General features: G+C 40.2%; 2 protein-coding genes across 2 annotated transcripts in view; both read left to right on the plus strand.

The window, feature by feature from the left end:
- The first annotated feature begins 392 nt into the window (after positions 1-392).
- LOC138842838 (histone H3) lies at positions 393-886 on the plus strand. The gene has a single exon (XM_070046468.1). It carries the CDS (start codon positions 476-478, stop codon positions 884-886), a length of 411 nt encoding a protein of 136 aa, XP_069902569.1. The 5' UTR covers positions 393-475.
- A 1,042-nt stretch (positions 887-1,928) lies between these two features.
- Positions 1,929-12,563, plus strand: part of LOC115846961 (myomegalin) — a 66,539-nt gene continuing 55,904 nt past the window's right edge. Inside the window, exon 1 of the transcript XR_009564205.1 lies at positions 1,929-2,447. The gene's annotated coding sequence lies outside the window, so the exon portion shown is untranslated. The remainder of the gene's footprint in view (positions 2,448-12,563) is intronic.

Genomic DNA, 12,563 nt, shown 5'->3' on the forward strand with positions numbered 1-12,563 from the left:
GTTTTTGGTTCCTTCAACCACATATTTTGTTGAACCTCAGTCATAATGTAACTCTGACTTGCTTAGCTCGGTGTCAGAAGCTAAATAAATGTTAGCTATGGGAGAGGAGTTACAGTAACTAGTAAGTGGAAATGCAGGCTGAAACCTAGGGCATGCTTGCATTTCGAAAGAACCTGCTAATATATAAATCCCAAGCGTGTAAAAACACTTTATAAATTGCTCTTACAAACGTTACAGCAGTTTAAAGAAAAGGTCTGAAAAGAAAAATCTGTGATCGATAAGATTATAGAAAAGTACTGGAAGGGGGAGGTTATAAAAGATTAGCATAACAATCTTCTGCGCAATAAATAGGATTGATTTCTAGCCAATGAGATTACATTTTCGGAAATTCCTAGTTTTTCTGGCCCAATCAAGACGAGGCTATGTCTATAAATAAGACTGCCTACGGGCTGGTGAGTAAAACCAGTGAGCTATCATGGCGCGTACAAAGCAGACTGCCCGGAAGTCGACTGGTGGCAAGGCCCCACGGAAGCAGTTGGCCACCAAGGCGGCCCGCAAGAGCGCGCCGGCCACTGGCGGCGTCAAGAAGCCGCACCGCTACCGGCCGGGCACCGTGGCTCTGCGGGAGATCCGGCGCTACCAGAAGTCGACCGAGCTGCTGATCCGCAAGCTGCCTTTCCAGCGGCTGGTGCGCGAGATCGCGCAGGACTTCAAGACTGATCTGCGCTTCCAGAGCTCGGCCGTGATGGCGCTGCAGGAGGCGAGCGAGGCCTATCTGGTGGGGCTGTTTGAAGACACGAACTTGTGCGCTATCCACGCCAAGCGCGTGACCATCATGCCCAAAGACATCCAGCTGGCCCGCCGCATCCGCGGGGAGCGGGCTTAAGGCACACGTTTTAAACTAGACGATTTAAAGGCTCTTTTCAGAGCCACCCACGTTTTCATAAAGAGCAGCTGTTTTCATAAAGAGCAACAGGAACTCACCAGCTTTAAGCTTGGTGAGTTCCTAATGCACAAGTGTTAAGGGTAAAGGGGATCGGGGCGTCTCGCACGTGTTGGGTGGTGAGGTTATGGAATTAAGGCAGACAGACGCTAGAGGGACCACCAGAGGCAAGGTCTGGGTCGTGTCGGTCAAGTACTGCTTTTATCTCCTGGCTTGATTTCTTAGTCCAGAGCGCCAACCTTGCTAAACTTCGCAAGAGGATAGAATATGTTCTACCAGTCGTTTGTAACGCGTTCCAAAGTGCTAGTACAAAACGTTAGCACAAATCTGAATACTGAAATTAAGTGACACTCTAGAAGGCCGTCATTATGTGATAACTGTTGGGATGGCAATCTGGGTTTTCAGCCCGATTGTACAGTTACTAGAACTAGGCCGGATGTTAGATAAAATCCTCGGTCCCCAAGTAGTTACTCGGGATTTCAACTAAGAATGGGGGCAAGAGTCCCGAGATGTGTAAGAACCCATCTTCCTCGTTGCATAAGACAGGAGGCGCAAACCGCGAAAAAAAAAAAAAGAAAATGTGGGCTGAGGTATTGTTGCAAAAACCGTAATCAAACAAACTTCCACAAAGTAGTACAGAGGAGTAAAATGATGCAAAAATGAGAAAGTTAACTTGTCTTTAGCTGGCACTTCAGATCTCCAAGTAAAAGTGAAAACCAATTAACATCAAAAGACCACAAACAGGTGAAACTACTTTTTACATAATTTAGTGGTTAGTGTGAAATGGAACATTTTGATTGGTTAACAAGACATTTGTTCTAAGGGCCACTGAGGGAGCGCAAGCAGAACCTTATTTACATGGACTCCGCCCCTCTATGACGACACTGTTGGATATTAACCAATAAAAACGTAATACTGTGCTAGTCTTCATTTGCATACAGGCTCTATAAGTAGCGCGTAACCAGCCTGCTTCGGTGTAGTCGGGATCACTTCTACTGGCGTGTGGGGATTCTCCTGTGTGAAGATGCCGGATCCAGCAAAATCTGCTCCTGCTCCTAAGAAAGGTTCGAAAAAGGCTGTCACGAAAGTGCAGAAGAAAGACGGTAAGAAGCGCAAGCGTAGCCGGAAGGAGAGCTATTCTGTTTATGTATATAAAGTGCTGAAGCAGGTTCATCCAGACACCGGCATTTCTTCGAAGGCCATGGGCATTATGAACTCCTTCGTGAACGACATCTTCGAGCGCATCGCGGGCGAAGCGTCGCGCCTGGCGCATTACAACAAGCGCTCGACTATCACGTCCCGGGAGATCCAGACGGCTGTGCGCCTGCTGCTGCCCGGCGAGCTAGCCAAGCACGCCGTGTCGGAAGGCACCAAGGCGGTCACCAAGTACACCAGTTCGAAGTAAGCGTGCAAGAGACGAACTAGAACATCTATTTTACCCCAAAGGCTCTTTTCAGAGCCACTTAAATTATCGGGGAAAGTGGCTGTAAACACTTGATAAAAGGTGGGTTTAGTTGTTGGTTGGGTAGGGTGGGCCCATGATCACGAGTGCTTTTGGACTTGGGGCTAGATTGGGACAGTGATTGAATGGTTGCCCTGTTAAAATCCAGGACCTCCCATGGTCCAGTGGCGCCACCTAGTGGTATGTGTCATGTCGTTGGTAACAAGTGATTGGTCCTTAAGGTGGTTCCTACCTAGTCTGAGTCTTCAATGGGAGCTTAGGTACGGAGGAGCGGGGAAGGGCTGTCTCTTATTAAACTATTAAACTAGTAAGTGAGTTGGGTTTTATTTTATTCTAGCGTACAGATAGCCCTATAGTTTCCCCAGTTGCCGCTGTTTCTTAATGTTTTAATCTGTTTTTAACATAAATCTCTAGGTGTCTGTCACAAACTTTCAACATCACCAGGTGCTTTAGTACGTTGGCCTACCTAGCCCCGTGACCCTCAACCAGATAGATTTCCCACCCCACCCCCTCCATCACACTCCCCATGGGATATTGGCAGTATCTGGAGACATTTTTGATTGTCATCACTTGGGGAGAGGGGCGCTACTGGCATCTAGTGGGTAGATGCCAGGGATGCTGCTAAACATCCTATAATGCCTAGGAGAGCCCCCACTACCAAGAATTATTTGGTGAATGATGTTGACCCTTGCGCCAAGGTTGAGAGACCCAGTGCCCAAAGACTTCCCTTCCTTCAGGATATTTTCCCTTCTGGGTTTAATCCTCATTTAGGTCAAACCTTTCCCCACTCCTACCCTGCTTTTGGTGAAAACTGAGCAGCACTTAACTTACACTGCTTGTTTACACTCCTCCACAGGAAAATTATCTTCTCCAGGGCAAGGACCTTGTCTTGGTTCTGTAACTCCTGGTTATAAGGCCCATCTCCAAGCTTGCTAAACATACTTCCAGGTGCCTCTCCTGAAGTTCCCTGATAAGGTCCCGTTGGAGGTGGGGGACTGGTGAGGTGGTTTTTAGTGTTCTCAGGTGTATATTTTTAGAATAGATTTTGGGGGCATGGTGTACAAAAGGGCAGTTAACATGTGGGATGAATTTCTAAGGCCCTCTCAGTTCAAAACTTGCATAACTCAAGACCAATCCCGAAGAAGGCTGGATATTCTACCAAATAAAATATACCCTTGAGGCAAAAGGAAAAGTCTTAGCTTCCAATTCACTTGACAGTCGAGTTTTGAAATTAAGCCATTCCTGGTTAAACTTGGGGGAATTTAAAATGAATTTTTTAAATGCTTAAAATGAATTTTATTCATTTGTAATGTAGGAGTTCGAATTTACATCTAATTAAAAGTTGCATAAAGTGGGCTGTATGTGATTTCTTTCACTGGGAAATTAAGATTCTCAGTGAGTCATCTTTCCCTAGAGACTATCAGACAAGCGACCAGAGAAAGATGACTCAACTGAGAATCTAAAATTTCTAGTTGAAAGAAAAGAAATCATTATACAACACATTCTATGGTAGGAAAAATCACTCTATAAGTGAGAATTTACATGTGCCAGACCCTGTGCTAGGTGATGGGGATATACAGGTGCTCTCCTTCCCAAGTCCATGAAGTGCACCTGGAATTTTATTTGCGACCAATATATCAAGTATCCTCTGGGAAGTTTTTTTTTAAGTTTTAGTTTTACCCAATTTTCACTGTAACATCTTTCAACTTTTTAATCATCTGATTTTTGTAAAATGGAATTCTTCATCGTTCCCTTTAAATTCTGTGACTAGGTGTCATTATTTCTGTACTCCTCATCCAGGTTGTAACATTTTCTTTTCACTTTAATATGTCTCTTTAAACTTAAAATTTTCACATAGACTATTTTTTAGGGTTTTTCATTATATTGGAAAGCTCTGGCTGTCCCACCCTCTTGCCCGCAAAGCAATTTAAGTCACATTGTACTTGGCTCCCAGCATCTCAAACCTGCTGAAGCTTTCTTTGTTCACCATGATCCTAGCTTGAGAGAAATTTTATTTTCTTGTTCCCTGTGAGATTCATTTTCTTTTGCAGGGGGTATGACTATAGTAAAGCATGGGAATAAGCCTTTTCTCAGTCATCCCAAGTAAAATTTATCAGAAAATATTGTTGGCTTAACATGTCCCATATCCAACCATACTTGACACTTCACTGCTGTCTTCCCACTCCAAGCCACCATCACACCTCCCAGGTATTTGCAATGACTTTCTGACTGGTCTCTTTGCTTCCGCCTCTACCCTCACTCTATCTTCCACAAACCAGCTAGAGTAAACTTTCTGAAACCTCTAAGTCAGATCATGTCACTCCCACACCATCCTGCCCAACTGAAAATCCCCATATGGCTTCAGAGAGAAGGTCCACACTGATACAATGGCCCACATCCACCTCCTCTCTTACCACTCTCCCTTTTGTTTGTTCTGTTTCATCACACTTGTCTCCCTGCTCTACCTCGAATACACCAAGGCCCTCCTATCTCAGGGTCTTTGTGCTTGCCATTTCTTCTGGAAAAGCTTTTCCCCCAGATATTTATACGACTGGCTTCCTCATTTCTTAGGCTTCTGCTCAAAACTTCCATTACTCTTCAGTTCTTCCTTGACTTATGTAAGATAGCAAGCCCACCTCCCTCTCTCCCCCCATTTCTTGGTACTCCTTGTCCCCATACCTTGCTAAATTTTCTTCCGTGTATCATCCGAATACTAATGTATTTATTTACTTATTTGTTTATTACTGAATCAGAGACTGCTACTCATAAAAGCTGTTCTTCTTTCCTTACTTTAACCCTCTGCTTTATGGGTGCATGCCTTCTCAGTTAAAGGCTAATTTACCAGCTTTTCTTGCATCTGGGTTTGTTCATAAGACAAAGTTCTGAGCCAATGAGATATGAATGGAAGTGATACATATTATTTCTAGTTTGTGTCCTAAAAAGGAATAGATATGTACTGCCCTTGCCTTTTTACCCTCTCCTCTGGCTGGGTTACAGATACAATGGCAGGAACTATGGCAGCCACTCTGGGCCCAGAAACAGAAGCCATGTGATGAGAATAGCAGAACTGTTCTACTAACCCTGGACATGAGAGATGAATAAACTTGTATTTTGTTTAAGCCACTTCTTTTTTTTAATATTTGGCACAATAATTTAGACTGTTCTCCAACCAATACATTGTCTGACTCTCCTCCTACCTTCTTAGAGTAAGTCCTATGAAGGTAGGTACTTTGTTTTGTTCACTGCACTTTGCCCATCATCTCGAGCTGTATCTGGAATAGAGTGGGCACTCAGTAAATACTGATGGGATGAATAGATTGATGAGGGAAGGAGTGGTTGAGAGGGAGGGCAGTGGGATTGGATTTATGAGATGCAGAACTCTAAGAGTTGGCTTTAACAAAAAATGATTTTAAAAATCTTTTGCCCTCTGAATGGGGAACAGCACAATATGGAGTGAAGGTCTAGGTGAAGTTGCAGACACCATGGTCCACAAATCAGTTTAGAAGCTTCATAGTGTAAGTTGTTGGGTATTTAAGGATACTTACCTACACTAACTCAGAAGCAGTAAGAGAGTAAAGGAAAACTTTTGTTTCCTCTACTATTCTCAGTACTTCTGGCCACCAAGTATGTGGGTTTTCCACACCAAGCAATCCTGACATTAACTACGTGAAGTTAGGGCAGACCCCACAGGTTAAGGGCTCAGTCCAAAAAGATTGCCCCTCCACCCCCTATACCAACTTCAGATGCCAATCACAAGTAGTGGGTCCCTAGGTTACACACACCTCTGTCAGTCTTGGCTACAAATCAGGAGTTCCCACAACCCCCTCCTCAGACTCAATAATTTGCTATAACAGCTTACAGAACTCAGGGAAACACTTACATTTACCAGTCTATTATAAAGGATATAGTAAAGATACAGATGACCAGCCAGATGAAGATGTACATAGGGCAAGTGTCCTGAGTGCAGGAGCTTCTGTCCCCGTGTAATTGGGGTGTCCATGTGGCTTCCTGGCATGTGGATATGTTCACTGACCCAGAAGCTTTCTGAATCTCATAGTTTAGGGGTTTTTATGGAGGCTTCATCAAGTAGGCATGATGGATTATTAACTCAACTTCCAGTCCCTCTCTCTTCCCTGGAGGATGGGGGGTGTGGGTTAACAGCTTCAATCTTCTAATCATAGCCTGGCCTTTCTGGTGACCAGCCCCTGTCCTGAAGCTCCCCAGGAGTCCACCAAGAGTCGTCTCATTAGAACAGAATATGCTCCTATTACCCTGGAAATTCCAAGGGATTTAGGAGCTCTATGTCAGGAATTGGGGTCAAAGACCAAATATTAGAACAAATGATGTCCTTAGCACGCTTATCACTCAGGGAATTACAAGAGTTTTAGGAGCTCTGTGTTAGAAACTGGGGGAAGAGATCAAACATACATTTATCATGTCACAGTCCAGCCCCTGGTCTCTGGCCATGGACCCCTTATAGCAAACCAATTATAAAAGTCAAAAGATACTGGCTGAAAGGCAGTGTACTGTAGTAGTGATGGGCATTAGCTTTGAGTCCCAGCTAACCCACCTAAGAGCTATATGACCTTGGGAAAGTTTCTTTACTCTTCTGAACCTCAATTTCCTCATCTGTAAAATGAGAAAAATAATGAAACCTACCCTCAAGACTTGTGAAGATTAAATGAGATAATGTACTTAATGCACTTAGTACAGCAGCTGGAACATGGCAAATATTCGATCAGTGTTTCTCCCATTATTGTGGCTGGGAAGGCACTTGCATGAGCACCCTTGTACCTCCAGAGCACATTTCCTTCCCAACAAGTTGTGCTTTAAGAGATCTCTAGTGATTTGAGAGTCAACTCCCTAAGCATCTTGCAGTAGAGCAGTAAGACCTTCTTTATCTTAAAAACATCCAAGAAGGCAATGCCACAATTTACTTGTTGGGCCTCTGACACTGTAGAATCTTTAAGTATCTGCTATGTGTCCCAAAAGGGAAAAAAATGAATTAAATAATAAAAGACCTTATTTCTAGTGTCTGTTACTAGTGCTCTGTAAAGATGAATATAATCTTTGGCAAATACCTTTAAAAATATATATCAGATGATGTTTGCAATACCTCCCATCAATGCTTTCAGAAAAAATTGAAATACTTTCATCTCAATACTTCTTTCTGATTTCTGAGTTGAAAGCTCTGAATTTTGAGGATTTAACACAAGAGCAAGCCAAATGAATAGAAATGATATAGGCATACTATCAGGTAGCACAGAGAAGGACACACCTTATAACCAAAAGGAGAATGTGGAGATATTTGGGAAATGTTTAATTAGAAATTCAAAAATGGGCTTGTGGAGTCAGGTTGATGACTTTTGAGTTCTTCATTACTGCTTGTTAATGTACTTCATGTTTTTCCTCTCAGTATTTTCAAGATGAAGCTCCTGTTCCTGTCACTATTCAGGGATGAAAGTTTCCCCAAGAATATAAGACTTTCTTATTCAAACTACAGTCCAAGGAGTGGTAAACAAGTAAGATGGCAGTCCCAAGACCTCAATATTTCTTTTCTTTGACCAAGAACTCATTACACAATAGATGAGATATTTCAGATGGTTCTGCTAAAAAGAAGCATAAGAATCTAGAGAGTATCACTCTCAACCAATCCAAGGAACTTTGCTTTAGATGGCCAAAACCAGAAACAGAGAGCAAAGTAAGAGAACTCATAGAGCTTGAGCAGTTCTTTAGCATTTTGCCTTGAAGGATCCAAACCTGGATGCTGACGTATTGTCCCAAGGATGGTAAAGAGGTAATGGCTTGGGACTGGCTGAGTATTTTGAGAGAGAGAGAGATTGACAGATCAAGATCTCAGTTGATCTTGGGACTGAGGCAGCACAAGGCACCCAGAAGAAGGAATCCTTGTGGCAAAAATGGAGGATGCAGATTTGTGAAATGAAATAAGGAACAATTTATCTCTGTTGTTTTACATGATCAAAGGCAATAATTTTAAATTATCAGAAGGTAGGGGAAAATCCATATCACTCTTTTGATATCAGTGTTTTTAACATTCAGGGGAACAGAAAATACCTAAAGATATCAGCTTTATTTTTTGTTGTTGTTGGCAATGATGTTTGAGCTTTGTGTAGGTCTTAGTTTCCAGTTAGTGGGATTATCATTTTGAAATGCATTGAAGGAAAACTCCTTAGGCCAAGAGGCAATGTGAAACAGAGTTCAGACACACCACAGATATAACCCTGGAAAAAGGTTGTTCAGTATTCTTAATAAAATTCCCAATCCTAGGGATGGGCCTTAAACTACTTGAATTTCTCTCTGGAGTTGTATATTTCCTACAGTTTGGCATGTCTACTTACTCAAGACCCCTATTATAACATGTAGAATAAGCAGGAGAAAGGCATACTGATTAACTTGTATATGCATCAACCATAAGATTACTTCTAGCGAGGGAGCATATCCTTGTTTTCGTAGGCTTCTTCCTTCTCCTCCCTGCTGCAATATGAAAATCGAATAAGAATGATTTTGCTTATATGAGCTTCTTTGTAGGGAGCTTTTCCTGTGATGTCTTTTTAAGTATTTGAATTTTGATTTTCACAATTTTTTCACATTAATATCAAGGAACTGGGCAACAGAATTTATTATTATTTTTAAATTTTATTTATTTATTTTGGCTGTGCCAGGTCTTAGTTGCGGCATAGGGGATCTTGTTTTTTTTCAGTTGCCACATGCAGGCTTCTTAGTTGCAGTATGCGGACTTCTTAGTTGTGGCATGCATGCGGGATCTAGTTCCCCAGCCAGGGATCCAACCCGGGCTGCCTGCATTGGGAGCGTGGAGTCTTACCCACTGGACCACCAGGGAAGTCCCCAGAAATTATTCTTAAGTGAATTTTTTTTCAGAAACAGCAAGTATGCATAGAGAACACAATTTTAGGATTAGCAGGAAAGTTAACCAAGGTAGAATTGGAATTTCAATTCTTAGCCTAGGGGTAAAAAAAGGAAGGAATCTTTTCATTTGTCTAAGGGAATTTCATTGTATTTATGATTGTGGGATGTGTTTAGGCAGGAAGGGGCATATAGATAAATCTTTCTGGATTAGCATATGCAAATCATTTATAATGGGAAATAGCAAAGTCCCAACGATTATAAGAGTAAAACAAAACAACTCTGACTATTCTTCCTGACAGGAGAAAACAGTAATATATATGTACATGAATTACAAGCATGACTGAGTCTTCTAGATTGAGTTGGTGGATAACCATGTAGCAGGGCCCCACAACAGCACAGAGGTGTCAAAGTAAATACATAATCTGGCAGTGTAGAAGGATGGTGTGTTCTTAAAATCTTCTGAGTATGCCACTGTATTAGTAAAGAGCACAAGCTCATAAAACAGATCACCTGGTTTGTAACCCAGCCCTGCTCTTTATCAGTAGTGTGACTAGGGCAAGTTTTTGGACCTTCTATGCTTTCTCCTCATCTTTTTTTTTTTTTGGTGGGGGGATGCTGTGCAGCATGGCTTGTGGGATCTTAGTTCCCCTGCCAGGGATTGAACCTGTGCCCTGGCAGTGAAAGCACTGAGTCCTAACCACTGGACCGCCAGGGAATTCCCTAGTTTCCTCATCTTTAAATTGAGAATAATATAATGCTTACTTTATAATGTTTTTTTGAAAGGTGAATATAGTAAATACATATAAAAATTCTTAGACTGATGTTCGACACAACATTTCAATAACTGTTAGTTGCCGTTGATAGTAGGGAACATCTGTTGAGTGCTATGTAAGTTTTTCATCTCTAATGTACAGTGAAATATCTACTAATTCAAGATAGTGTCCCAAACATATGTTGCATTCTTCCCATTTTGCACCCCAAATTCCTTAAATGATAGAAAACTGACAAAAAAGACGGCAAATGGGTTAAGAGTGAAGAGTGCAAAAACAGTAAACATCTTGGAAATTTAAAATTTGGTTATTGATACAAAAATTCAACAGTAGGACTGAGTCCAGAATAGAATCAATACAACTGGGAGAAAATAGGGGAGCTGAAAGATGAAGCCTAGAAATCCCCCCACAATGCTGTATAAAAGGATATAAAGGTAGAAAATATGAAAAAAAGTTAAATGACATGGATGATAGATTCAGATGTTCCAAAATTCACCCAGTAGGAGTTTAGAAGGAGAGAATAGAAATAATGTAAAAAATAAAATACAGGTCTACCAAATAAGGTTTGCTGATTGTACACTGCACAGCTTCAGGAGCACCATTTAAATTATAATCTTTGTGAATGGTATCCCCTGCAGTTGTGCAGTGCACAACCCAAGTGTCATACATGGTGGTCCTGAGGAAGTAAAGAAAAGGAGACTTTCACAGAATATATATCTTCAGACTGCAAGGTCCCATTAAATGCAGAGCATATAGATATGAACTAAAAGTATCTTTACCTAGAGACATGGCAATAAAATTTCAAAACACAAGAGTTAAGGAGACAATTCTAGAAACACCCAGAGAAAATTCTTACAAAGAAATAGAAATCAAATTATGTCAGACTTTTCATTTGGACAACACTGGATATAAGAAGACAACCGGTATTTTTTTAAATCTAGGGAAAATAATTTTGAAACTAAATTTCTATATCCAGCCAAACTATCATCTAAGTGTGGGTGACTTTTCAGACCCTCCCTGAAAGAATTTCTGGAGTTGTATTCCTGCAAGAATCAGAAAAGATTCTAAGGGGAAGATGTGCGATACCAGAAGGGGGCCATGTGCCCAGTAAAATATATTGCTAAGTCTAAATAAGTTTAGATTCTAGAAAAATTTCTTTAAGGCTTAGAATACTTGGTATTTATTCATCCACCTAATTTCATAATTAAATAAATTTATTGAGAAATTAGAAATCAGGTGATAGGAGAGAGATGAAATAAATGAAACAGAAAAGGTTCAAATAACAAAGAAATATAATACATATACCAAGTTACCTGTAATACAAATTTAAAAAGAAATGTGCTATAAATGATAGATACAAAGTACTGTGAGGTTAGAGATACAGGTGACATTGTTCGTGATATCCTGGGTCATACAAGAAGCATTAATTTATTGTATCCATCATGTATTGAAATCTCCCTCTGTTTTGATTACTGATTCAAGTCTGGATTTTAAGATTTTTGTTTATGTAACTGTGATTACAGAGTTTTTTTACATGTATGGTTTCTGCTCCGCATTTTGTCTACTATTTTGAAGAAACAAGAGCTCAAAACTGTTAGTGACTTCAAATATATATGTCCTTTGGTGTAGATCCTAAAAAATTGAAAAGAAAATCTGAACTTCAAATTCCAGATGATATTGACATGGCAAGAAATAAAATAAGCTAACTAATATTTATGTTATATTTAGGAGGAGGATATAGATATTATTCTAGAAGTTGTTAGAAAAGTGTAAGTTTAAATATATATGTATATACAAAATGTATATGTATAAAAGCTGACTATAAAGCACTAGAAGAGGGATATTTCATATTCAGAAAAGCAGAAATCCATTAAGCAGTGATCAAGAATTGTTTGCACTTGAAAGGCGATTGTAGGAAGAAAAATTCCACTTGAACTAATATGAAACCCATTTGCTAATTGTGGGAGGGGAAATAAAGCTTTTAAATTATACAATGTAAAAAAAATTGTTTGCACCTAACACAGGTACACAGACATGCATAGACTCATACGCGTGTACATACAACAAAGATTTCTAATAAGTCAACAATCATAGTGGTGATTATGTTAACACAGACACATCTTGCTCAAGAATTAAAAGACCAAGTCGACTAAAACTTGTTTGAAGATATAGAGGATTTGAAGAACATAGTTAACAAAAGTAATCATAAGTATAAGATTATACCTATACCATCTTGTATCCAAAATGGAAAAAGTACCTTATACTGAAATTCACATGCAATACTGATTCAAAACTGACTATGTGTGAGATGACAAATGAAAACTCAACAAGTGTTGAATAAGCTGAAACCATACAAGATATATTTACTAATCATAATGCAATGAAATAACTAAAAATACTCTCCTTGATCTATACTGTTAGGGAAAAGCACATGGTTAAAGAAGATATCGAAATAAAAATTATATAGTATTTAGAAATAAACAAAGTGAGCACTATATAT

This window comes from Globicephala melas, chromosome 1, assembly GCF_963455315.2.
Source record: "Globicephala melas chromosome 1, mGloMel1.2, whole genome shotgun sequence".
Lineage (NCBI taxonomy): Eukaryota > Metazoa > Chordata > Mammalia > Artiodactyla > Delphinidae > Globicephala > Globicephala melas.